The sequence below is a fragment of the Trichoplax adhaerens genome, genomic scaffold, assembly GCF_000150275.1.
Source record: "Trichoplax adhaerens TRIADscaffold_4 genomic scaffold, whole genome shotgun sequence".
NCBI classification, from domain to species: Eukaryota; Metazoa; Placozoa; class Uniplacotomia; order Trichoplacea; family Trichoplacidae; genus Trichoplax; species Trichoplax adhaerens.
In genome coordinates this window covers 5,809,355-5,834,946 of record NW_002060946.1, presented here as the reverse complement: position 1 = coordinate 5,834,946, position 25,592 = coordinate 5,809,355, and the positions used below count along the sequence as shown (strand labels likewise).

The following is a 25,592-nucleotide window of genomic DNA, read 5'->3' as shown; positions in this document are numbered from 1 at the left end:
GTAAATAATATTATACCAAATATTGTCATAGACTTTAATATTTATTTTGGTACAAATTATTACGGTACTATATGACGGTAATCGATACCTTTGCACTTATTATAGTATTTATGCACGTAATAAATTCAAAATGCTTCTATAAATTAAGCCAGATATTGCAATAATATCGTTGAAATAATCTATTAATTCAAAAAGTCTCTATGTTTAATGTATGCTCGAACATTCCTCCAATATTCAAATAAAGTTTCATCCGTTTAAAATACTCTACTACACTAATGCAGAAAGCATGCTAGAAGTATTGTTAACGTTATTATGCAATACCATTACAACGATAATTTTGTTACGAATGATCATATATCGTGAGACATTGATCAAATACTGTAGAGCGTACTACTACACAACTACAGTATTAAGATGCCCCTTGACTTGCTACTAGGATAGAAAATAAATATTACCGAATAACTATTTTAATGTTCTACAGGACATCAGCGTGCTAGAAACAATATTATACTCTTGCACATGGCTAGATTAACATATTCTTTGTCTAAAACTGTTATATAAAATATAATATATATATTACATTGGTATCAATATTTCTATTCTATAACCAGACGTATTAAAAACTGCTGGACATACAATTGTCTATGAAGAAATAGCAGACTGGAACGAAGTACAATTAATAGTTCATGGTGAATTAATCTATCGATGCGAAATTCAAGAGTTACAATATGGTGAGTGTAAATTCTGCATATGCATATTAATTTCCACATTAAGATTTAAAAGAGCTTACCAATTATACCCAATATCTTGCTTGCCAACTATAAAACAATAATGCCACTTTACTAAATTTATCAAATGCTTTTACTATAATTATTATCACTGCAGGTGGAGATGGTCTACTGGACAGGAAATGTAAGGATGCATTAACCGCAGTTACTGCTGCTTACTAGAAATAGAAGCAATGCATATTTGGTAACAACTAACAATTTATGATTACTAATCTATTGAAAAGATAACAATTTAAATCTTTTGTTATACTATAGATTTAGCCTTAATGTAAATAATGCAATCTATTTAATTCGTTGAATAGGTAGTAATACATCAGATGCGACGTATGTAAAATTGTAATTTTTAGTATAATTTCTTCAATATCAATAACACCGAATGTTAGTATCGCAAAAAGGCAGCAGCATCTTCATAGGAATATCAGATTGTGTCGTGTTTAATACGCTGGATTTTATTAATAACAGAATGCTTTATGATATGGTATTAGCAACGTTGTAACTGCATATCAACTGTAAGACAATTAATAATAATATAATGCCATTTGAGTAAAATATCAACTGCTGAGACTCAATAAAAATAAAATTTAATTTCTATGAATTATTTAAACCATCGGTAATTGACTTGGCTTCTTAAGTCACCAAATCAGAACATCAATAGCCTCGAGAGCTATTTCAGTAATACAGAGAAAGGTCTTCACTAACTATGAGCGTAAGCATAAATAATATATATCATCTACAAAGTATTACTAGAATACTAGACAGTAGTCCAATGATTTTACTAACTGGGCATACTGCCATGTTCGCTGTAATTATGTCAAAGTCAAAGCATAGTCACAATGACAGTCTTTCTATTGCCCAAATTAATCAACATCTAAGGCCTCTGCTAATAGTTCCGCCTGCTGAATATCATGATCTTTTTTAGTGCCTGCAGCTACAGAACCTGACGGTTTTCTTCCGACGTATCTGCAATATTAGTTAATTGAAGAGTTATTTCCTATTGTATCCAATACGGTTCATACTCATACGAACTTGGATCATAGCAATATTGACTAACCTTGGCAGTTTCAGGTGACCAGTGATATTATATACCCTTGGTTGAACGAAGGCCCAAGCACCCATGTTTTTAGGTTCTTCTTGGCACCATACAATATCTGCATTTGGAAACTTTTCAATCTCTTTTTGTACCATATCATAGGGAAATGGGAACAACTGTAAATAAATAGTAAATGTTATTTAGATTAAAGTCTAATCTACAGCATTGTTAGATAGAAGTGCAATCCAATTACAGTTCACCTGTTCAATTCTTGCTATAGCTATTTCTTTTTCTAAGCCCTTCGATTTACGAGTCTAAATATTTTCATTGCACAATCCAAAAAAATGATTATTTTATGTTTTTATTATAGTACTACGCAAAATTTAAAACCTTCATAAATACTTCTACAGTACTTACACTGTGCAAATCGTAATACATTTTTCCTGAGCATAAAATAACCCTCTTTACACTACTACAGTTACTATCTTCCGATGCTTCACCTGTTTCTGGTATAACACGTTGGAAACTCGTACCTATGTTAAAATGTTGAAGATATATCGTAGTTAAAAATGTATCATATTAACAGAAAGCATCAGAAGATTATTTACCAGGTCCCATTTCATCTAAGGAAGACACTGCAGCCGGAAGTCGTAGCAGACTTTTAGGCGTCATTATTACTAACTAAAGAGAATTGGAATGATTTAAAATTAGTTTAACTACAGCAGCCGTTCGCCTATCATTGGTGCGTCTACTTACTGGTTTTCGGAAGTTAAATGAAACCTGCCGTCTTAGAACATGAAAATAATTTGCAGGTGTGGAACAATTAACGACCTAGACAATATCGGTATCGATTATTAATATACTGACGGTTTACACTTACAATAAATTGAGGGCAGTAAACATTTTAAAATTAGAAATTTTAAATGTACACAATTAAAAACATGTTACAATATTTCTGTCGCTATGTCTATTTAATGGTGATATTTACCTGCATATTATGATCATGCAGTTGTTTGATTACGTCGCTTTCACTTGCTAATTCCTATTAAGTTTATGGGAAAGCGGAGAATGCAATTTAAAACCTAGCACATTGATATACTCAATTTACAACACTCAATTACTGGAATAACGTCCATATCGTCATTGCAAAGCTGCAGAAATCTCTCTAAGCGAGCACTGGAATGTTCTGGTCCCTAGTTTTAGTTAATAAAAAAGTATAAGATAATATGCAAACAAAACTTCAAATATTCTTTCAATAGCTCCAAAACCTACCATGCCTTCGTATCCGTGAGGCAATAATAAAACTATACCAGTTTGATAGCCCCACTTCTCTTGACCACTACAAATGAACTGGTCGATTATTGGCTGCAAAAAGATTTTACCATTGAATGTCAATTTTTTATTAACGGACTTTTTTAACAACATGGTAGTTAGAATACCTGAGCACAATTATGAAAATCTCCGAACTGTGCTTCCCAGCAAACCAACATGTTCGGCCTGGCAATGCTATATCCAGTCTCGAATCCTATTAATCGGATTGTGTTAGATCACTTCACAAATTGAAACTTTATATGAAAACATAACTCTTATATGTTTAAACGGTACTACGCTAGTATACAGATGAGCAATAATAAAATAATGTAGCCGAATAAATTTAATATGAAAATAAGCAAGATATCATATCATTAGTTACATACCTAATACTCCGTATTCGGATAATATGCTATTGCTAATGGTGTATCTCCCTTGGTCATCGAACAAATTGTCAAGAATGTTCCACTTAATTTTGCCATCAATGTCAGTATATGATTGATGATGTAGAATGTGGTGACGGTGACTAATGAAAACAAATTTAAGAATATCAGTAAATTTACGAACGGTTAACAATATTTGAACAATAAATCACAATTGACTAGCCATTCTAGAGTACCTGAATGTTCCTCTTTCTACATCTTGCCCACTGAGTCTAACATGAACATTCTCTTTTAGTAGAGATCCAAATGCCATTGCTTCTCCCATCGCCCAGTCAGCTTTACCATCGTCCAAAAGTTGTTTACGTTTCATTAAAACACCCTTCAATGCTAGTTAAAGAGAAAGGCATAAACTTGTCACATAATCGTATAATACATTACAACATAATAGCACCTTTGTAAGCACTGTACTTCTGTGGGTACTCACTGTTGTGAACAGTAATATGTTTCGGAACTGAACAAAACGCATCTCCGACGTGGTTCAAAACGTCTCTCCGAACACCAGTTTCCATAGTTTCGTTGTAATTACTCGATTTCAGGAAAGCTGCATTTTCAATCAAGATGCAAGACTTTAGTTAAAACATACTTTTGCTACATAAGATTTTAATTATCAGAAATAATTTTATCTCTTCGTTTGAATCTCACATTTCCAATCAGCAGATATCCAATCATGTACGTCATTACTGGTTTGATTTTCAGCAATCTCAGCCGCTTCCTTACATGCGTTGTTGAAACGCTTTGCTTCTTGCTATTAATTAAATAAAGTATTATTATTCATAACCTTAATACTAGACTACAATATTTCATGCACACATATAATAATATAACAAGTTTATATGTACATAAGATATTCAACAAAAATTACTTACTTTGTACTCTTCTCTAGTACATACTCCTTCCTTGACCAATTTGTTAACATAAAGTGATAGTACACCTGGTTTAGTTTTAATTGCACGATACATGGCTGGATGAGTAAATTCTGGATTATCCATTTCATTGTGACCATAACGCCTATAGCAAACCTAATTGCACGCAAGAACGAACACATTTTTAATATCATGAGTACAATTTAGCTAGAAAAGTGACATAAAGCAAGGATTTCAGAATAATTGAGCTCGATGGAATACTCACCAAATCAATGAATATATCTTTTTGAAAAGTATCTCTGTACTCAGCAGCTACTCGACTAGCATAGACCACGGCCTCAGGATCATCAGCATTAACGTGAAATATCGGAGCATTAACTACCTATTGCATCAGTTTGATATCAGTTAGTACCTGTTACAGATCTCCCGATCGAACTTACAATTTAGTACTAGTAATAGTGAAAGGATTTTACTACAATAAATTAGGTTCATACTTGATACCTTAGCAACATCTGTGCAATACGAAGATGATCGACCATTTCTTGGGTCAGTTGTAAAACCGATCTATAACATTTTAAGCAAATTGAAAATGTTACACCAGTAAGCTCTATACAGTGTTAATTAATATATATAAATAAACCGAGTAGTTGGGTATCAATCTATATTATGTATTCGAACGAAAAAGGATACCTGATTGTTCACAACAATGTGGACAGTACCACCAGTTGAATAATTATCTACGTTACTGAGCTGGACAGTTTCATATACAACACCTTGGCCAGCGAATGCTGCATCACCATGTACAAGAATACCCATGACCTTAGGATTTAAATTTAATACGAAAACTTATATTACTTTTATCGTATCGAGAGGTTACAACGTTCAAAAAAGTAAAAAAGGTATAAATAACAAATTTGGACGAATAATATTATTAAATCTATATAAGAGCACTACTACGCACGTTACCTTTTTTTCAGGATTATCTCCAGTATGGAAGAATTGTTCTGCATGAGTTCTGCCTTGTACGATTGGATTTACGGCTAATCATGAGTAAAAAAAAATTGGTTATACCGTTCGCATATCTTAAGTTAGCATGGAACTTGATAACTGTTGATGATGCTTAAATTACCTTCCAAATGAGATGGATTGGCAGCCATTGTAAAGGTAACATCCTTACCAGCTGCCTCATTATATGTATTGGTAAACATTCCTAGATGATATTTTACATCACCGGTACCCTAGGCAATAAATAAAGAATGTTAATTATTTGACAGCACTAATTTAAAATCGATGAACATTCATTCGTCGATATTTAGCGCAAACTGAACAGTAGAAATAAATCAATATAAAAATTGCCTAAAGTGTCACCTACAATGAATGACGGAAATCTACTTGAACAATTCATTGAATACCTGATCTTCTACGTTATGAAAGGATAGATTTTTCTTAAATCTACTAAAGATCTTTGCTAAAGGTTGTTTTGCAACGTTTGCAATGACGTTTAATCGTCCTCTGTAACATTAACCGAGACTTAGGTCACTTTTTATCGCAATTGCCATAATAACTATTTACTACAGTTAGTGTATCTTTCAGTTTCATTAATACAATCTAACAGCAATAGCTTTGTTACATCACATGTATTTAAGTATCTGATAACAAGCTAGCATTTCATTCGATTATAAATATTGAACAAACTTACCTATGAGACATCCCTACAATAAAATTATCAACACCTAGCTGGGCTGATCGATCAACAATTTCTTGCAAGGCAGGAGCTATTACCTATAGTTTTAATGCCGTATAAGCACAATAATTACGATATTCTTATCAATGACGTCGTTTAAGATATTGGGTCATACAAATCAACGATAGCGTAAAATCTAAGTCAACACCTCCAACAATTTATTTCTATCAAGTTAACAGCAGACTCCGATATTGTACAGTCTAACACTTTGATAATAATCTTAAATATAGTTGTAACAGTACCTCACAACCTTCCGAACCAAATCGTTTCTCCGTTGACCATTTTTGATTTAGGAAATTCTCAAACCTAATATACATAAAATTATGACAATTATTAAGTTCGTAAAAAAATTGCAAAGACATTGATTTGCTTTGCGCACAAAAATAATTTATAACTTAATTGGTATGATACCAACCCGACTGATTTTAATAATCTCCTGAGAACTTTAAGTTTATCTTCTTGTGATAAATCGGTAATTCCAGGTGTTTCAAATTTATCACGAATCCATTCGAAAGTTTTAGGATCGGTAATGTGCATATATTCAACGCCAATACTACCACAATAAATTCTCTATATTGTCATATAATTAATTATTTAACGTTCAATTCCAAGGTCAAATCAACATTAAGATAGTACTGACAAGCCAAACAGCAAAAAGGTTACCCTTAGACGATCATATATTTCCTGCAACTTGAGTGTTTTTACATCGCCACCTATCTGTGTCGTTTTCGGTAATGTAAAGTAGCGCTGCAGGTCTTCCTCACCTTCAAATAAGTCATGACAATAATTCATTAATTGTTGAGTAAATAGTTTCTACGTATTTCATTACTGTTACAGTACCATTAATTAAGCTATGTATGGTTATTAGGGTAACTTATTAAATTATTTTTAAGGCAAGCTAATTAAAAGTTGTTTTACAACTAGCAATAAATTAATAATTGTAGAAATTTCCTATAGACCAGGTATTCAATACATACTACTAATATAGGTAGGCAGCTTTAGCTCTAATGGAATAGATGGATCAAGATCGGCATTGTAAAGATTCAAAGGATCCAAGGCAGCAATATGATGGCCTAAATGCTAAGAGGGTAAAAGTACGCGTTAGAATGTCAGCTAGACCACTATCGAAATGGCCACTGGGCTAAAGTGTATTATAACTCTTACTCTTAAGGTTTTAAATTCAATTTGATGGTATAGTAGGCATTCTGACAGAAATATCTTTTACCCTAGCAATTTAGGTCTTACCTGATAGCAGCGGATTAAACTTTGAACTTTTAAATGGTCAGTAACGGTTTCGTTGACGCTTAACTGTTCAGCGGTTCCGGTTACAGTGCTATCGATTCCGTACGAGGATTCTGAGAAATATTTTCGCCATGACTAGAAACATGAATTAGAATATCCAGAAAATCAATTTTTTTTATAAAATACGCGTGCTAATTCAATAACATCCTATGTAGGTAGTATCGATAATTTTTATAGTTGAATCAAACAGTACTGGATCAACTGTCGTAGTTGATTGGAAAAGTTGCAATTTTAGGAGCTATTTTGAATATTTCCACGTATTACAGGTTAATGTCGAGTTGAAATATTGGAAAGATATCTTATTAAGACTAAAACCTCTTGGGGGCCATTTGAACTTTGTATCTGACTTTCTCTGTAGCATTATAGAAGGAAATTGTGCTATACTGTAGCATTAAGTTGTCGAGATGACGCAATCATTACTGATCTAATCTTTCATTGCGACCTTGATAGCAAATTTAGTCTGGTAAACAAGTTCTAGGTCTAAAAATGAACTATATTAGAATCCGTTAAAGCAGCGTAAGTTGTATTTTTTCAACGATTACAGTGTGATACGTTGAAATAATGGCAGGCTTCATTACAAATATTGTGATGGGCGCATTGTACAGCTAAAGCGAGCTTGTGCCGGCCATCTATAATCTATCCTTAGGACATGAAAAAGCTGAAATGCTGCAGTTGCAATCCAGCTCTATTGTATGGAATTTCTGTCATGGCAGCGTCTGCGATATGGGTCTTCTCGTAAATTTTAATAATAAATGACTGTGCGGTATATGGATAATTGTAGCCTACTCTAAATCATGATGAGTAATTGACAATAAAGCATCTAGGAAGAAGGATTATGATTGTGTGGTATATGGATAATTATAGTCTAGTCCAAATCATGATGAGTAATTGACAATACAGCATCTAGGAAGAAAAGATTGTGATTGTGTCTGGGCCGAACAAATCCATTATTGCGTTGAAGGACTGAAAATCGTAATAGCGTATTGCTAATCTATGACGACAACTGCAGTTTTAGTGATCAATCCATACTATATATAGCATTGATCGCAAAATAGAAGAGGTGTATTAGGATAATCAACCCTTCATTATAATGTATCTGTTTTGAATGGCATTATCGTAGGAAATGAAGTACTCTACGGCATGTTAGCACATTGTATTGACTCACCGGATCAACCGATTCTTCGTCAGCCCTCCATTGATCGTACAAGCTATCGATAAATACGGCGTTGCTGCCATTTAAGAATGAATCTTTAGCAAGAGGAGACGATAGGGATTTTGCACCAGGTGGAGGTATAGTACTTTTCAATCTGCCATTAAGGCTGGCAACCGAGAGTAGACGGAGCCGATTCAGAACTTGACTGGCACGATACATAATATTCGACAGTGTATCGTTGATCAATGAAACTCAATCAATTACTAAACAAACACTATCCCCAGACAGGAAATTCGAATTCTTGACAAGCTGAAAGTATTTCATCAATAGTTAATACAACACATGGTTAGTCCCAAAAAAAATAATTCAGTATTAATGTAGAAGAATCTACCGATTGCTTATGCCTACTAGAATGTAAAAATAATCCAACTAGACATGTTGACTAATCAATCACTTGTTGGTATGGAAGTGTATCATCGTTCAAAAGGGAACGCCACGCGTCGGCCGACAGCATTCAAGCGTACTAAACTATCGATTTTATACTAGTAAGTGATATCGAGACAAGCTTGTCAACTTACTGCAAGGTAATAGAATGATATTAAGCAATAAAGAGCATCAATTTGCGTTTCAAAATTGATTTTCAATTTGGACAGCTGCAGTAAACGGTGGCCATAAGCGAAGAGCAATTGCCAAGTAAGATGTGTGTGTCGCGGATAGGGGATGTGTTTCATCCTAGCGATGCGTAACGTACTGTGCACTGTACACTGTACACTGTACAGTAGGAGAACGTGGATGGACGGTACTGCCGCCGGATGCTACCCATACTGGACACATACTGTCCAGTGTACACGAGTGCACAGTAAGAATTTTTAGTCATGATTGCGACACTGATTGGGCATGCACGATCCGGTACTTGATCGTGGGACCCATATGCTAGCAGAATCAATGTCACCCGCGGCTAACGATTTTGAGTCTAGATATCTGAAAGCGTCTACTGTCATGGACTACTGTGGCGAAAGCCTTCGTTTTCTTCTAGTAGTCTATGCCACTACAAACTGTACAGTGTACTATGTCTAGTCCAACCCTGCTAGGCCTAGGCTAGACTAAGCTGAGCTACAGCTTGCAGAAGTCTTGTCTGTATCCAATTGTCGTGTTCTGTATTAACCCTTACTGTAGTAAAGGTCCATTCAGAAAGTCCAGTACATGCCATCACCACCTCAGACAGACGGACTATTCTTACCAAATGAGGTCGTCAATATTTGAAGAATGCTTACTTAGTATGGATCTTCCGTATCTACAGTATTTTCGAAATCACTATTACTCATTTCATTAACATCGACGATCTTATACAACTGTTTCCAAGCAGAACTTAGTCATAAATAACAAGATTCAACGTAATACAGTATTACTTTATTCAGAAAAATCAGTCCACTGAAAATCGATCGTCTCCCTCCTAAAAGTACAGTACTATCATAACCAGGTGCTTGGTCCATAATGTCTGTCCGTCCAAGAGTAAAACACTGAGTACAGTACTGGTACTGTCAAGGACTACCACCGAACCTGAACAGTACAGTACCGTACAGTGTACAGTATAGTGTCGGTGTCATTTGACTGAATGTGTTTATTTTCGTTTCCAACTTTTGGATGGCAAAGTCCATAGTAATGATTACTATGTGTTTCGACTGTTCTTGCATGGATAGTCGCTACATAATGGAATAAAGTATAGTAATTTTATGTTGGCTTCAGTCCTATGTTTTACCTTATTCTGAATCTGAAAAAGAAACTAAACAAATCGTCCAGTCCAGTACCATACTGTAGAGTTTTTTTCTCAACTCTGTGGTTTTTACCGGTCAGCAGTCACTGTGCAGTACTGTACACTGTACAGTACAATGCAAAGAGTGGGACTGTACACTGTACATAGGAAGACCGGTCAAGACCTCTGTACTGTGTTAAGACGGCAACACACATACTCGCTGGCCTTATGGTTCTTACACACGATTGCATACCGTTGTATAAATAGTACTTTTAAAATTGGGGATTTTTAGTCCTGTCAGCCTTCAATCAAAACCTCCAGAGGAAGACGGCAAGGCAGCCAGCCAGAACTACAGTACTACGCCACAGTACAATCTCATATACTGTACACTGTACACTGTAGCGTATTGTACCAATGTGATACTGGTGCAGTGCCGTCGTTGGTTACAATCTCAAGTCGACGAAGCAATACCCAGTCAGTGTTGGATCCTACCCGTACTCAACACTGTACAGTATGGCTGTAGCCTACTGATTGAGTAGGTAGAGTGTGAGAAATCCCCGCATTGGACATTCATTCCATCTCCTTTCTCCTACAGTACTGTACACTGTACAGTGATACTGTTGATACTGTGGATACTAGTGGAAATTGACTGGCGGCTATCAACATTCAAAGGTGAAAATGGCCACCAACAACTTGTCCAACATTTCCAGCGATATTCGAGAGCTATCAGAAAGTGGCAATTTCGGCGCTCTGAAAGAGAAATTACAAATTGCTAAGCCAACTTTAACAGAAGACCACTTCAACTTGGATGCTCTCCTTGCAGACTTGGACGTTTCACGCCACAGTTATGGATACTTTTACCTTTTGTACGTATAGATATAGACAACTCGCAACTTTACAGTACACTGTCATAGCGGTGCCTTGAGCTATTCTATCCAACATGTTCGCGTTGACTAGTAGAAAGGAAAAGGATGATACTGAAGCCATTCAATATTGGAAATTTTCCTTTCTACTCAGCTTCTATTTTCCCCTGCTATACACCATTTCGCCCATGATAGAGTCGTAACCACCTTGCCAATAGACTGCAGATTGGAATGTAAAAAAATAAATATCAATAAACACCCTCGAGTGGATTGAAACAGCTACATGGAAAGGAAAAGGATGCTGAAGCCATTCAATATTGAAAATTTTCCCTTTCTACTCAGCTTCTATTCTCCCTGCTATACACCATTTCGCCTATCATAGAGTCGTAACCACCTTGCCAATAGACTGCAGATTGGATTGTTAAAAAATAAATATCAATGAACAACCTCTAGTGGATCGAAAGAGCTGCATAGAAAGTAAAAGGATGATGCTGAAGCCATTCAATATAGAAAATTTTCCCTGCTATGCACAATTTCGCCCCATCATAGAGCCGTAAGCACCTTGCCAATGGACTGCAAATTGCATTGTAAAAAATGGAAATTAACAAGCTCTAGTGGATTGAAAGAGCAGCATGGAACGGATGACCATGATGACTAATAACGCCATTATCGACTCTATTGCGATATTCTACTGTACTGGATGGATATACTAAAACATGACGATCCCGAAGGACTCGTATGAGACGTAGCCAATCCATCCTCACCCTTGATGATAGCATAATTACAGTATTAAACAACTTCAGAATATCACTGGAGGCTAATTAATCGTCTATTTGTTGTACCTTCAAAACCACAACGGCTATCTTCTCTGTACAAGATTGACTTATCCTTCATCAGTCAGATAATCTACTGCTTATGTTGTGTCTATTTTTGTCTTGAAACAGTAATATCATCCTTGATAAGATTGGAAAAGCATCCTTAATTTAATTCAATACCTATACAGTACTTGCAATAGTATCTCCATTTTAAATGATAGCAATAATATTGATTGCCTAGTACATGCTAGCTTCATTTGATGGATATTATCAAACTACAAGATACTGATTACACATGTGTTACAGGCATATCAAATTAATGAAAAATACTGCCTCCATGAATTGGGACTCTTTATTTGTTCAAGGGAAGAATTTCTTAACGCACTGTTGTAAAGAACAACTTCCTTATTGTGACATATTGCTAGGTAATTAGAGTAATATTGACATTTTTATTCAAACTGTTATAAACCTCTTGAAGACGATCTTTCCCTCTCTCGATATATAGAAAGATGTAATTGTATAGTGTACGAAATAATGATCAATATTTAGTCGTATCTCTTTCACTTTGAATGATATGTGTGTATATCTTATTATAATAAGATTAAATAATGATTACACGCTAGCTGCTACGTAATATGTATTACTCTTAAAATGGACTTTTTATTTACCTTGCCTGTATTTGTTGAATAGTTACTCAATTTATAGGACGAATGGTGGATAAGCTGATCGAAAGGGGACAAGTATGTTACAGTTATTGATCATGAACCTTAGCATTGGAGACTGCTATTAATCAGCCAGTTTTATAATAGTCGCCTATCTTGTTATATCGATCTATATAGGCCATTCGAGGTATTTTACCCTTAATAGCATTCATTCGCAAAATACAGAATTCCCCTGATGAACTGACACCAATTCATTGTAATCTAGCAAAGGTAACTGAAGCCGAGCTTCTCATTATAATTAACAGCGTAAAGCTTCACGTAAGATTTTATCAAATTAAATTACAACGATGCGACGACAAAAATGACATTAAATTAAATCACCGATGCCAATTTTATTCATCTTGCAGTTGTGCCTTGCGGCGAAGTGTTTAAAGCCTGTTGTGCCATTTCTAGACGTTGATATTACAAGTTTGCTGTCCAGCTTGGTAAAGTTGAACATTCCTTGAATCTTAAATTTCCTGTCGAACAAACGTATCAACGTCTAATAATTAATTCTGTTGTCCTATCTTAGGACCCTTTTGTAGATACAGAACGATTTTTACTGTACTTTTATTACGGGGGCATGGTATATGCGGCTATCAAAAAGTGGGAACTCGCCCTATTCTATTTTGAAGTGGTTAGTACTAATGGAAAATGTCATTTAATTAGTCAACATTAAGTTATTTGTCAAACTTTATCAACTTTTACTCGAACAAATAGGTAACTACCACCCCTTGTCATGTATTAAGCCGTATCATGATTGAAGCGTATAAAAAATATATTTTAATAAGTTTGCTCGTCCGTGGAAAGTATGTGCCATTGCCTTCTTATACTTCACATTTAGTTAACAATAATTTTAAGGTAGGAGTCATGGTTGTTATGAGAAGATCACCATTTCGGTTACTGATAATTTTTGAATTGGCTTACTGAGATCTGCTACGGTATATGTGCTATCTTAGGCAATGTTTAAATCTTACCATGATTTTGCCAATGCATATGCAAAGAACGATGCACCAAAGGTGTTAGAGTCGCTCAATAAAAACAGAGAAACCATGATAGAGGTAAGTTTAATCGAAAACACTGGCAATGAGGGTTAATTCTTATTCAAACACTTTGATACCAGTTGCAGTATTATAGCCATTAATTATTTCTCATTAGGATTCCAATTATGGTCTTGCAAAGCAATGTATTCAATCTTTGACTAGAAGAAATATTTTACGACTAACAAAGGTAGCTGTAGCCTGTTTAAAAATGCAGGTTTCAATCGAATGCTATCTGATATACAGTATTCATTTTCTAATAGACATTCCTGACCTTATCTCCGGCGGATATGGCCGATCGGGTTCATTTGGTAAACGCAAATGAGGCTGAACTTCGTCTACTACGAATGGTAAATTGCTAAATTTTTATGTTTTATTTGTGCTGGTTAATAACTACATCATAAACTCATTTTCATAGATAGAGGAAAAAGATATTTTTGCGACGATTAATCAGCAAGATGGTATGATCTCCTTCCATGATACTCCTCAAGACTTGGGAACAAGTGTATCAATGTTGAAAGATTTAGAAGACAATATGGCAAAATGTATCAATCTTGATGAAAGAATGCAGCTTATGAATCATTCTTTAGCTGTCGATAAATCATTTATTCGAAAGGTAAGAGCATATATGTCTACATGTACAGCATGTTTTAGAATGGCTATTGCCCTATTATCACATTTTCATGGAAATTTGATGTGCAAACGTAAAAATTTTCTAGACAATGAGGAATCACTCTGGAGGCCTTGAAGAAACGAGTTTTACCGACGGACACTTTAATTAAAATCAAATTCTTATACACTAGTTTTATATCTTAGTAGCGTTACAACTTTGCCTTTCAGGTAGTTGTAGTGAATAACAATTGGTCATTGTACTAACTCTCACTTAATTAAGTAGTAAGACGAGGTGCTTGTAAATAATTAAATTCATCTACTGTATTTATAGGGATTGCATATTACATACGTACAGTAACTTAATTGAAATTGTCTATTGCTACAGATTATTTTAACATAGCGTACATTCTAATTTGTGTTGGCTGTCATAGTTACTGCTACTACTGTGAAATCTTCCTGTAAGATAAGTTCTTTTTTCTGAAAACAAACCAACAGTTAATCCGAACAATAAAAGAATACATAAATTATCAGTAACGTGCGCCAGTGTTATGTACAATCTTGAATGTCTCATTTTAAAATCTGGCCATGAAATTTGCAATCTTTAGCTAGAATCCAATATCATTCGTAGATGCTGGTAAGCCCGTATTGTAATGTTGAGAGCGGGATGAATTTCTAATAGATCAAAATTGCGCGCTAAGGATAATCCACAAATTCCAAAATACGAATGTAATGGATCTAGAAGTCGTATAAAATTGATAGAATCAATAGCATATCAACGTACGCTAGAATAATACATTGTCTATTGTCTTTACCAGGAAGTGTATCTATCCATTTGCTGAAGCCTCCTGTATATTGAGATTGAGTGGATAATAGATACTGCCGTTGACATTCAAAATCAATATAATCGTATGCATCTAAAATCTGATCAATAAAGATGTGGTTCAATTAACTAACGCAAAATAGAATAAGTATCATCAATTATTTTCAATTATGAAAAGAAATTATCAAGCAGCAACCTAAATAATGTACCTTTAGTGCTGCTCCAACCCAAAACGAATAGCATGTATCTTGTAACTTGTTAGGCCTGCCTTGAAATCCGTTAATTTGTCTATTGACCAGCCAGCGTTTTAACATTTCCTTCTTCTTGTCTGCTAAGTAAGTATCTAAACAGTCCATTAATTGTAAAGATGCAACAGCACAAAATGTAGAACCAGCTAGATAGGGTCAAAATTGTCGAAATTAAAAGAATTGATAATCTTGGTAGTAAGTAAGGCTAGCAACTTGAATACAAATAATAACACGAGTACAGTATTATCTAACCGTGAGATTCCAATTCAGGACCTTGACTAATACCTCCATCATAAGTCTGATAACATTAAATCATGAAAGGTAGCATTAACAAGCGATAAAGCAAAACAAACACTACATACTGTAATGCGTTCAAAGACAAGTCATTTTTATCGGTTATTACGATTGTCTTACAATGCTCGATAAGATATAGCCAACAGCTTTATCTTTATTAACACCTCTCCAATCGTTAATCATGTACGATACACAGCAAGCACAATAAATAAATCTCATATCGTCTTCACTGCCATTTAGGGTAGCAGCAAAGCTATATATGTTACGAAGGCATCATTAATTGCATAACTGGATACAATTGGACAATAAAATAAATTGACGCTTTATATAATTTAAAAAATTATCTTATTGAAAGGTAACACAATCATCTTACCAGCCATTGTCTAGCTGCAAGGCTTTTAATCCGCTCGCTATACCATCTTTATTAACTCTAGATAGATCATCCCCCAAAATAAGTAAGCAATTTAAAGCGACATAGGTCATCGCTATATGACCATTATAGAATGGCATATTATCCTCCATCTGTCAATTAATTGGCCGTTATGGGATGTTCATGAGATTTGAGTTATTGTAGCAGTGAGTTGATAAGAATAGAGCAAGAGTGCTATTATGTCATTAATTAATCTTCACTTACGTTATCCACATGAATATCTGTCGATCCCCTAAATCCACATTGCAATAAATTGCTTCCTATTTATAAGAAATTAAAATAACCAATGTCAAAATGATGATCTAGTGGAGTATTTAATGTAAAAACTACGACTAAGACTTAAAGTTTGTAGGCTTTCTTCGCTGCATAGGTATGAAATAGGCTTTCTAATATTACATAATATTGTACTAGTTTGGATACAAAGTTTGGATTGCCACTGAAATGATTGGCTTAGTGCCTTTTGTCCTATGCATCGACATCAACCGTTTACTGACGTACAGTATCTTTCATGTTGAAATATATTTGATGACTTTATACGACAACGACAATTGTAAAAGACAAATACAAACCTTTGCTATTGGGAGAAACTTGTAAACTATAAATCCATTCAATAATATCCTCTTTAAGTGATTGTGAAATAGTATCTATGGCGTTCAACACGTCCAGTCCAGAGAGAGCAAAAAATACCAAGCTTAGACTGTCAACATCAAAAAACAGGTTCTATTAGTTGATTTCATGAACAGAGGATAAAAGGAAATGATTTTGGGGCATCAAACTGGGGCGACTATTTCCATCTATAGGCATGTACTGTATTATTTGTATTGTAAATAACAAGTGATCATGAGGCCTATCTTGCATCCTATCATCATTGCAGATTCATACTTGATGCAAGGTATCATTTATTATTCACTACCATACTTGATCATCCTACTGTCAGATCCATGGATTCCATACTGAGTAATCCATGATCATCTCGATGATCCAGTCTACTCTCGCCTTGGCGACATGCAAAGAAAAGCAGCTTTCTTACCATACGACTATCCTATTGCATATGACTGAGAAGTAGTGGTGCAACGTACAGTATTGACTACCTTTCACGTTGTACGGCATTCACTTGAGCTAACATTGGCAGTAGTTATAACAACATCTATATTGCATCTTCTAATAAGCATTTATCGTGTATACAGTCATATCGTCTGTCAAATCACTCTGGTAAGTACCATTTGTATAACAGTTGTATTCCTATGGGCAAGAATCGCGATTGTATTATAATGAATTCATTCATTTTCATTACTGTCTATACTGGTATTTATGATCCATGGACATGATGGGATCGAGTTTAGAAACAACAACGGCGTTGATGGAATCTATTGTACGCTAGTTCTATACCGGGTAGGATCCAACTTTTCGCATTCTGGTGGTAGTACATTCAAGGTCCTTTTAAAATAATTGATATGTTTAGATCTGAGAAAGGCATTGGGGTTCTCCTCCAGTCGATCCATATCATCCATGGGCTTGAAATTTGCGACGTTTCCAGGACTGCTTGCAGCTGCGCTTTTGCTCCAAATGTATTTTCAGTACAGTACTGTGCGGTAGTCTACTACTCATACTGTAGACAACACTAGTCATACTATACTGAACTCCATGAAAGGACTGAAGAGAAAGAGGCTGTTAACATCACAAGGCGATGTAAAGTACTGTACACTGTACACTGTACACTGTAAAGTACTGCTGTACAGTATCCAGTACTAATCCTGTGTACTGTACAGTACAGTACTGTACAGTACAGTACTGTACTGTACTGTACTGTACTGTACTGTACAGTATGAGTGCACAGGATTAGTACTGAATAGTGCTTTGCTTTACAGTGTACAGTACTTTTTGTCGACAGTACGTACTGTACAGTATATACTGTAGGCTGCGGTTGGAGGGAGATCTTCATCGTTGTCAAGGTCTGGACGGTGTGGACATCTGGACTAGTCTAAACCTTGACTAGACTATGCTAAGAAGACATTGAGATGGAAGGAAGAGTCTAAGGAGGGAAAAGTCCTTTCTCTTCCAAGTTTCAACTGGGATGAGATACCCCTCTATTTTATTTCTAACTGCTATGGCATAGCCATACAACATCCATAGTATAAACATGACCGTCTATTGAGGAAGTCATTCAAGATTTCATGGTAAAACCATGCTAGAAGTAAAAGAAATCCAATTGACCTACAGTATATGAATAAAAACTGTCGAGATATTTTCAAATTTTGCTACGGTACCAGTAGACTCGGCACCGTCCAGTTCGGTCTGGCCCAGTCCGATCTGGTCCAGTCCTAGTCCTAATGTATGTAGTACTGTACTGTACAGTGTACAGTACTAGCAATCCTTTTTGCAGACTCTGTACTGTACCATCCTGTACTCTACTCCAGTCTACAGTACAGCATAGTACCTCAAACACAAGCGCAGTATCATACTGTGCTACACTAGGTTACAGTACTATTGACGCGCCCAGCAAAGTACTGTAGTACGGTCGATTAATTAAATCCTTACACCTGGAGATGAAAAACTTGCTTAGAAAACAAAACCAAACTGCCGAAAGCCAACGGAAATCTTGTCGAGGTTGGTAGAGTTTTGTCCTCAATTTTACAAGGTAAGCTGGCTAGGATAGTCTTTTCTCCACACAAATACAATCTATTTTATAAGATGGACTCTAACTAGTCATGATAATGGTCAAGATGTAGCAAATTGGTGTGTTTGTAGCCTAATTTTGTCCATCTCAATCGTCGTCAATGGCTGAGATAGACGATCGATTTTTGACGGACTTGGATACTTGAACGATCATCATGTTGCACGGGCAGGAATAGCAAATGCGATATTCATGCTTCTACCGATAGAATAGAGATACCACTCGCCTACGGTAGGAATAGATCGACCACCATTAGGCCAAAGCTTTTCATAAACAACATACTGAACTACCTTTCAAAACTATTCTACTCGACGACGCTAGATTCTCTTTCAAATAGAAATGATGGCTAGACGCAGTGTACTATTTTTATGCCTTAGTTTGTTTCAGCAAATCAGCTAGTTGCTACCGTTTGACACGTCCAGACTTTACTCCTTCAACGCCCGTTTATTAGGCTATAATTTGCAACGACTGCATGTTATACAAGTCCCATTTCATATCTTGACAACAGGAGTACCCATGGCGCATCCACTCTCAATGGATTGATATCCAATGTTGTCATGGACGGGTTGACTGTTTAGAGTGGAATTGGAACTTGACAATAGCGCCCTCAATCAGTCATCAACTTGCCCTTTTCTTGTCAGAACTGTTCAATTTCATGGGCGATTGGCAATCTTTGACTTTATTGAAAGTCGGACGGTAGTGGAGAATGATAACAAATTGTTAATGTAATTATATTCGCCATAAACTAGTGAACACGGCAATGCATTGATATCACTCACTAGGAATCTTCTATTTGAATCCATCAAATACAGTAGTTTCAATTCACCGCTGAACATTGTTTACAGCCATGGAATGCATGATTGGAATCTTCCCACAATAAATAACATTGGCATCACTTGTAATAACTTAGTCTATTCCATCTCTATATTTGATGGAATCTCATCAAATGGATCCTGCATTTTTGCCATGATTTCAAAATGGAGTGGTAATCATACTCAATGTTGAGCTATGAAAATCACTTCGTAAATACAAATTATGTATTCTTAGGTAGTCTAAAATTCTTACTAAGCATGACGTTGACCATTTCAATGCTGAACATGCTTCTATTCGACTCTTTGAACAACAACCAACGACAGTAGTTGCTTTCTACTTTTTTGTAAACAGATTACGTAGAATCGTTATAATTGAATGGACTTAGTTAGGTTAGGTCGTACTGTGATTGCCTTATAATTAGTTATTGATTGGTTATCCATTTTGACTGGAAGGTTACTTTGGCGAGTCCTACTTCTGCATACCTTTACGCATTGAAGATATTTTCCCAATCGGACCGGAACGGTTGCGAGTTTGCAGTGCCGTGCTGCTTCGTATGTTGATCCATTTTTATTTGAAGCCTAGTCAGACAATCAAACGTTAGTTAGTGCAGTATCAAGCGTCTGACTCTTTCAATATTTCGTAGTTAAAAAGGTAATATGTTGTAAATTGTGTCAATTATTTTGAAATTCCATTGCAATAACACCCAGTTCGAGACTATCTGTATAGTAGGTTCAATTAGAGTAACTTTAATCGATCGACGTTCCCACGTGGAGACTTGCATGACAGAGATAACGATAAATTAAATGCCCTTAATCCTTCCATTGCTACAGTATGTTAAAATCATTTCAACTGACTTACATTCTATTCTATGAAAATAAAACTTTACAGCAAACATGGACAATAAAGGTAACGATTCCAAGGATATCATAATTTTAAGAAGTAGCGATGGCTTCGAGCACAAAGTGGATATTAAAGTAGCCAAAATGTCGGCAACAATAAAAACTATGCTGGAAGGTAAGCGTGCATGAAAAGATATCAAGTACTGTGATAGTTGTGCTGATGCTATATTGCTAGTAGATTTAATGTTGAAAATAGAGTTACATAATTGTACACGTAGACATAGATAAATGATCCGTCCAAGTATTGAACTACTGTAATATCATTGGCCATTTCAAAGAATATCATCCCCGTTCCTAACATTACTTTCAACTCGAACAGATTTAGGAGTTGGAGAAGTAAATGAAGCTGTCCCCTTGCAAAATGTGAACAATGCCATCTTGGAATTGGTAAGCAATCTCGTCATTATAACTCCGAGCGTTTTATGCGCAAATAGCTTCCTTAAAGAATACTACTTGTGATTGATGTGCAATAGTAGCAACGGCGACACATACTCAGTGTTTTCGTATTCTTTCGTAGGTTGTTAAATGGGCAGAACATCATAAGGACGATCCACCACCACCCGATGATGACGATATTAGGGAAAAAAGGACCGATGATATCGATCCGTGGGATCAAGAATTCTTGAAAGTGGATCAAGGCACTCTCTTTGAGATTATACTGGTGCGCAGAAAATTGAACCATAAATTAACTTTATTTAGCGTAACGTGTATTTGACAATATCCCTATTCTTACCAAATATCAGGCGGCTAATTACCTAGATATCAAGGGGCTTTTAGATTCTGCTTGTAAAACCGTAGCTAACATGATTAAAGGTATGATTCATAAATATGCTCTTAACGATAAAGATATAATGTCTTATTTCTGACAACCTATAAGATTAGTAATAATAATAACAATATATATCTATAAAATTAATGATATTCTGCATTTACGATTGAAAATAATGATATCAGGTAAAACGCCAGAAGAAATCAGAAGAACGTTCAATATCAAAAACGACTTTACTCCAGAAGAAGAGGCTCAAGTAATAGCGAATTTCAGTTCTTGTTGTTAATCACATCATCTGAGGAATTTTACACTTCTTTTGTAGTCAATTATGTATAAACAGATTAAATAGATGCATTTGTCTTTGCATTGCAATTTTTCTAAGTTATTATGCATAATTTACTTCAATCAACAGGTCAGGAAAGAAAACGAATGGTGCGAAGAAAAATAAATTAATTTCTGCAGCCTACTGAGTGAAAGACCACCATTACTAACCTTTATGCACAGTTCCCTTGTATGTAAGATTCTTACAAGAAATTGGGAGTCATTTGATATAAAGGTCATATATTTAAATAGTAAATTATATCATATCGTTACCAGGACATACATGAATGACTCTTACCAATATTTTTCGAGGAACAATAATTGTTTTTACTGAGCTTTAGATACTATTCCAAATACCAATAATTGTAATTTACTATCAGAAGATTAATCTTTTATTCACCTTAATATTATCTTATACAGTGTGCCATGCGAATGAATAGTTACACGGGTAGATAGATACTTTTATGTATCGAATGTATTGAAATGTTCGTTGAAGGACAATTTTCCTTTTGCATGGTTTAAAGAACGTTCTTGTCGTTGTTAGTAAACGTATCAAATCATTGCTGACTACATGCTAGTTACTTAGCACTAATCCGTTATGTTAATACTCAATGTTTGTAGACAATTGGTAGTAGATGTAATCCTGCAGTATCTTAGATAGCGTGCCGTCACTATAGAACTAATATGGTCGTCAGAGTAATTAGGTAAATGATATTGTATAATGGATACAGCAATATATCATCAATTGCATACGTAGTACCTTCCGTCATTGAATTTCAAAATTGTTAGCCTGCAAATTACTCATTTAGCAACACCATAAATTTGGACTGTTTATTCAAGTAAAAGCATATCCAAATACAAGTATTCAAGCACAAAGCCTGTCTGATTCATAAGAACCTTTACTGAACTATGTTGAAATTGATTTGCTACTGTATAAAAACTCTAGCACGGTGCACAGATACTATCAAATATTACAGTAAAAGCGAGGTTATACAAGTATAATCAACAAAAAATGAGAAGATCCAACACTTAATTGTGATGATATACTAAACCATTAAGAAATCACAACTGAATGATAAGGACAAACACTAAGCTTAATTAAGTTCCAATAAAACGCGTAGACAGTGATCTCTACATTCGTAGCACCGAGCTAGGTCAAGCTAAACATTTACAATAATATGAAAACGTAGTATACGTAGTATGTTAACTGACATACCAGTATTTTATAACAGAGAAAGTTGCTGAAATTGGATCAGCCAAAATTGTGTACAAATTAATAGCTCCGCTACAAAACGATACAGACCATTCCAATAATATAATTATGACGTCAACCATGGAAGAGAAGAAATCAATTCCTAGATTTGATAGGCTAAAAACAAAAAAATGGCGATACAACACACAGCAACATTACTGCACTTATTCTAGCCAAAAAGAAGAAAATTTGGTAGAATGCCGCCATTTTATAAAACGATTACTTCGACGTACTTGTGGTCGACGAGATTTGAATACAAAAAAATGAATTGAAGCATAGTTGACAGAACGATGAAGTATAACTGAAGTAAGAATCGTTAAAAAAATTGTACTTGCATAGAAGGAAATAAATAATCATGCAAAATACAATCAGCTGTCTATTTCCATGAGAATAGATAATACTTTCCCTTCATATCGTTTCCAAGCGACAAAGGTATGAAACACATGTATAATACTACGAGCTCGACTGTCGATATTATTTGTAAGATATGGCAATGTCGAAGAGCTTCTATTGAACTACTATAGTATATCTATTTCCGCATCAGGAAAATATTACCATAAAATACTAACATGTACTATAGAACATACCATAGCCTGGCCATGATATTATAATTATGAATAATTGTATTAAGCTAAACACTAAGGTCGATAGAGTATTGGTAAAATTAAAATATTCATAGAGGTATCAAGAACCTGGATTGCATTGCCACAACATTTTTACGATTACAAAGTACACTGTCCACTCCCATAATTACCATACTATAGCGTCGTATAAAATTGAAGATGACAACATGAGTACCAATCAAATTTAGACATTAAGCAACTGTGATAAATCATCGTTATTAAAGCATAGTTCATTTTCCACAGTATTGGATTGTAAATGGCATTGCGCCGAGGTGATATCATTATTGTTGGATGCGGTTGTGACTAATTCATTTGTAGAATGGCTTATTAATTGATTAGACATCGGCTGTAGTCCAGCTGATCCTTGCACAACTTGATTATTGCCTTTGGCGACGGCGTTATGCATGCTAGTGCTTGTATGTATAATTGGACTTTGATTATAGTTATCGGCTAAATTGAGGCCATGAGCAATCGATTGTTGTTGTTGTTGCTGATGATGATGATGAGGATAAAGTCGAGGTTGGAGCGACAACAGCCATAGAATGCGGTGGATTCCCTTGCATCATTAAACCTGACGATAAAGCGATATGATCACTCTGATTTGGATGTTGTTGGGAATAGTGATGTTGTGCTTGCGACGGATGTGGCTGCTGCTGTGCTTGTTGCGCTTGTTGTTGATGTTGTTGTTGATCAAGTTGAGGACCACGAACAGAATTAAGCGCTTCTGTTAGCGCTACAATATAATTTTGAGCTAATAATAACGTTTCAATTTTGGATAACTTGCGATCACTAGGATAGTGTGGTACAACAGATCTTAGACGATCCAAAGCAGCGTTTAAACTATGCATTCTCTGTCGTTCCCGTTCATTAATTAATAGTCGACGAGCACGCGAGCGCGACGATGCTGCTTTTTTCTTCCCTCTACTTTTACCATTACTACCGCCATCGTTACTACCATTATTGGCTGTTGCCGTTGAAGTTGTTGTTGGCAATCCTTCTTCCATTTCTTTATCACTAATATCACTTAATCTGTCTTCTTGTAAATCAGTTTTTCTTTTACCTTCATGGCCGCGCGATCTCAATTTGTAGTTATTTTGTTTATCGTCATCGTTATCCTCACCATTTAAATAATCCACTTCAGTAAAATTTTCTCCGTTTATTAATGAATTTTCCTGACTCATACCGATTAATTTGTTTTCTCTTTCTTAAATAATTTTTTTCCTCACTCGCTTTCTCTCTCTCTTTCTCCCTAGTCGTCAATACTATCTGTACAGTTTATTAACATGAATTGCATAGGATACGATATCAGGAAAAAGACAGAAACGGTAAAGTAGGAATTTAATATATTGGCGAAAGAAGTGGTTTAATTTTCAGAGTAGAAAAAAAATTAAAGTAAGATTTGAAATAAAGAAGATTAAAATTTCTGTTGGAGGAATAAAACCGTCGATTAATAATTATTTCAACCTTTACCAACGTCAAAAAAATTTGATTTGCTACCGGTTTGATTTGGCGCACAAAATTCCTGTGGCTATGAAAGATAGAGTATGCTTATTCTTTGTTCGTCTGTACTTGTAAGAAAGCGCTATTCTAAGCAAAAACTGAGAAAAAGGGTGTCTACATAATAATCAAGTCGAAGACAGAAGAAATTAGTTGAATTTTTTATAACCACAGTGAGTAATGAAATCAAAAGCCAGACCAATCAATGGAGCTGTCTTGCCGCGTTAAACATATGGCCATTATTTGCGCAATCAAGTCAGCTGTTACAATGAATCAAAACGGCGCTATAGGAAGAAAAAAATCGAAAATATTGAATATGTGCAATATATGCCAATGATGACAATTACAAACAGGTAGCGTCTATACTTTTCATTGAAATTGGAAGACAGCCATCATTCTTGTTCTATCTAAATAAAACTCCAATACCTTCCCTTCTTAATAGGCCGCATAATCATGTCAAAACTAGAAATAGGATTACCACTTTTGTTTTTTTCAAGTCATTCAGGAGTAAAGCCTTATTTCACTTTGATTATA

General features: G+C 35.2%; 5 protein-coding genes across 5 annotated transcripts; 2 read left to right on the top strand and 3 right to left on the bottom strand.

Annotated features, from left to right (window-relative positions):
- Positions 1-1,645: 1,645 nt before the first annotated feature.
- Positions 1,646-8,853, bottom strand: TRIADDRAFT_23841 (uncharacterized protein; the record flags this gene model as incomplete). Its single annotated transcript, XM_002111593.1, has 28 exons — positions 1,646-1,748; positions 1,840-1,994; positions 2,079-2,132; positions 2,236-2,351; positions 2,427-2,499; positions 2,575-2,649; positions 2,807-2,849; positions 2,932-3,011; positions 3,091-3,183; positions 3,258-3,343; positions 3,516-3,655; positions 3,749-3,899; positions 3,997-4,113; positions 4,215-4,317; positions 4,439-4,591; positions 4,701-4,817; positions 4,937-4,999; positions 5,126-5,254; positions 5,402-5,475; positions 5,565-5,673; positions 5,860-5,947; positions 6,135-6,217; positions 6,422-6,485; positions 6,595-6,749; positions 6,843-6,943; positions 7,157-7,259; positions 7,425-7,556; positions 8,647-8,853. 28 exons carry the CDS (start codon positions 8,851-8,853, stop codon positions 1,646-1,648), a joined length of 2,967 nt encoding a protein of 988 aa, XP_002111629.1.
- A 2,212-nt stretch (positions 8,854-11,065) lies between these two features.
- On the top strand, positions 11,066-14,588 carry TRIADDRAFT_55861 (uncharacterized protein; the record flags this gene model as incomplete). The annotated part of the gene is made up of 12 exons (XM_002112099.1): positions 11,066-11,253; positions 12,372-12,490; positions 12,756-12,805; positions 12,905-12,997; positions 13,135-13,212; positions 13,299-13,403; positions 13,487-13,627; positions 13,726-13,827; positions 13,925-13,996; positions 14,070-14,156; positions 14,225-14,422; positions 14,526-14,588. The coding sequence occupies 12 exons, from the start codon at positions 11,066-11,068 to the stop codon at positions 14,586-14,588; spliced, it is 1,296 nt and encodes a 431-aa protein (XP_002112135.1).
- A 431-nt stretch (positions 14,589-15,019) lies between these two features.
- TRIADDRAFT_23924 (uncharacterized protein) lies at positions 15,020-17,712 on the bottom strand (the record flags this gene model as incomplete). Its single annotated transcript, XM_002111592.1, has 9 exons — positions 15,020-15,153; positions 15,231-15,339; positions 15,448-15,632; positions 15,739-15,784; positions 15,901-16,033; positions 16,154-16,302; positions 16,424-16,470; positions 16,780-16,907; positions 17,600-17,712. 9 exons carry the CDS (start codon positions 17,710-17,712, stop codon positions 15,020-15,022), a joined length of 1,044 nt encoding a protein of 347 aa, XP_002111628.1.
- A 2,878-nt stretch (positions 17,713-20,590) lies between these two features.
- Positions 20,591-21,813, top strand: TRIADDRAFT_63284 (expressed hypothetical protein; the record flags this gene model as incomplete). Its single annotated transcript, XM_002112098.1, has 6 exons — positions 20,591-20,711; positions 20,916-20,983; positions 21,114-21,257; positions 21,340-21,409; positions 21,551-21,621; positions 21,778-21,813. The coding sequence occupies 6 exons, from the start codon at positions 20,591-20,593 to the stop codon at positions 21,811-21,813; spliced, it is 510 nt and encodes a 169-aa protein (XP_002112134.1).
- A 2,443-nt stretch (positions 21,814-24,256) lies between these two features.
- On the bottom strand, positions 24,257-24,445 carry TRIADDRAFT_9478 (uncharacterized protein; the record flags this gene model as incomplete). The annotated part of the gene is made up of 1 exon (XM_002111591.1): positions 24,257-24,445. A coding segment is annotated over one exon (189 nt), but the record flags the coding sequence as incomplete, so codon positions are not given.
- Positions 24,446-25,592: the final 1,147 nt, after the last annotated feature.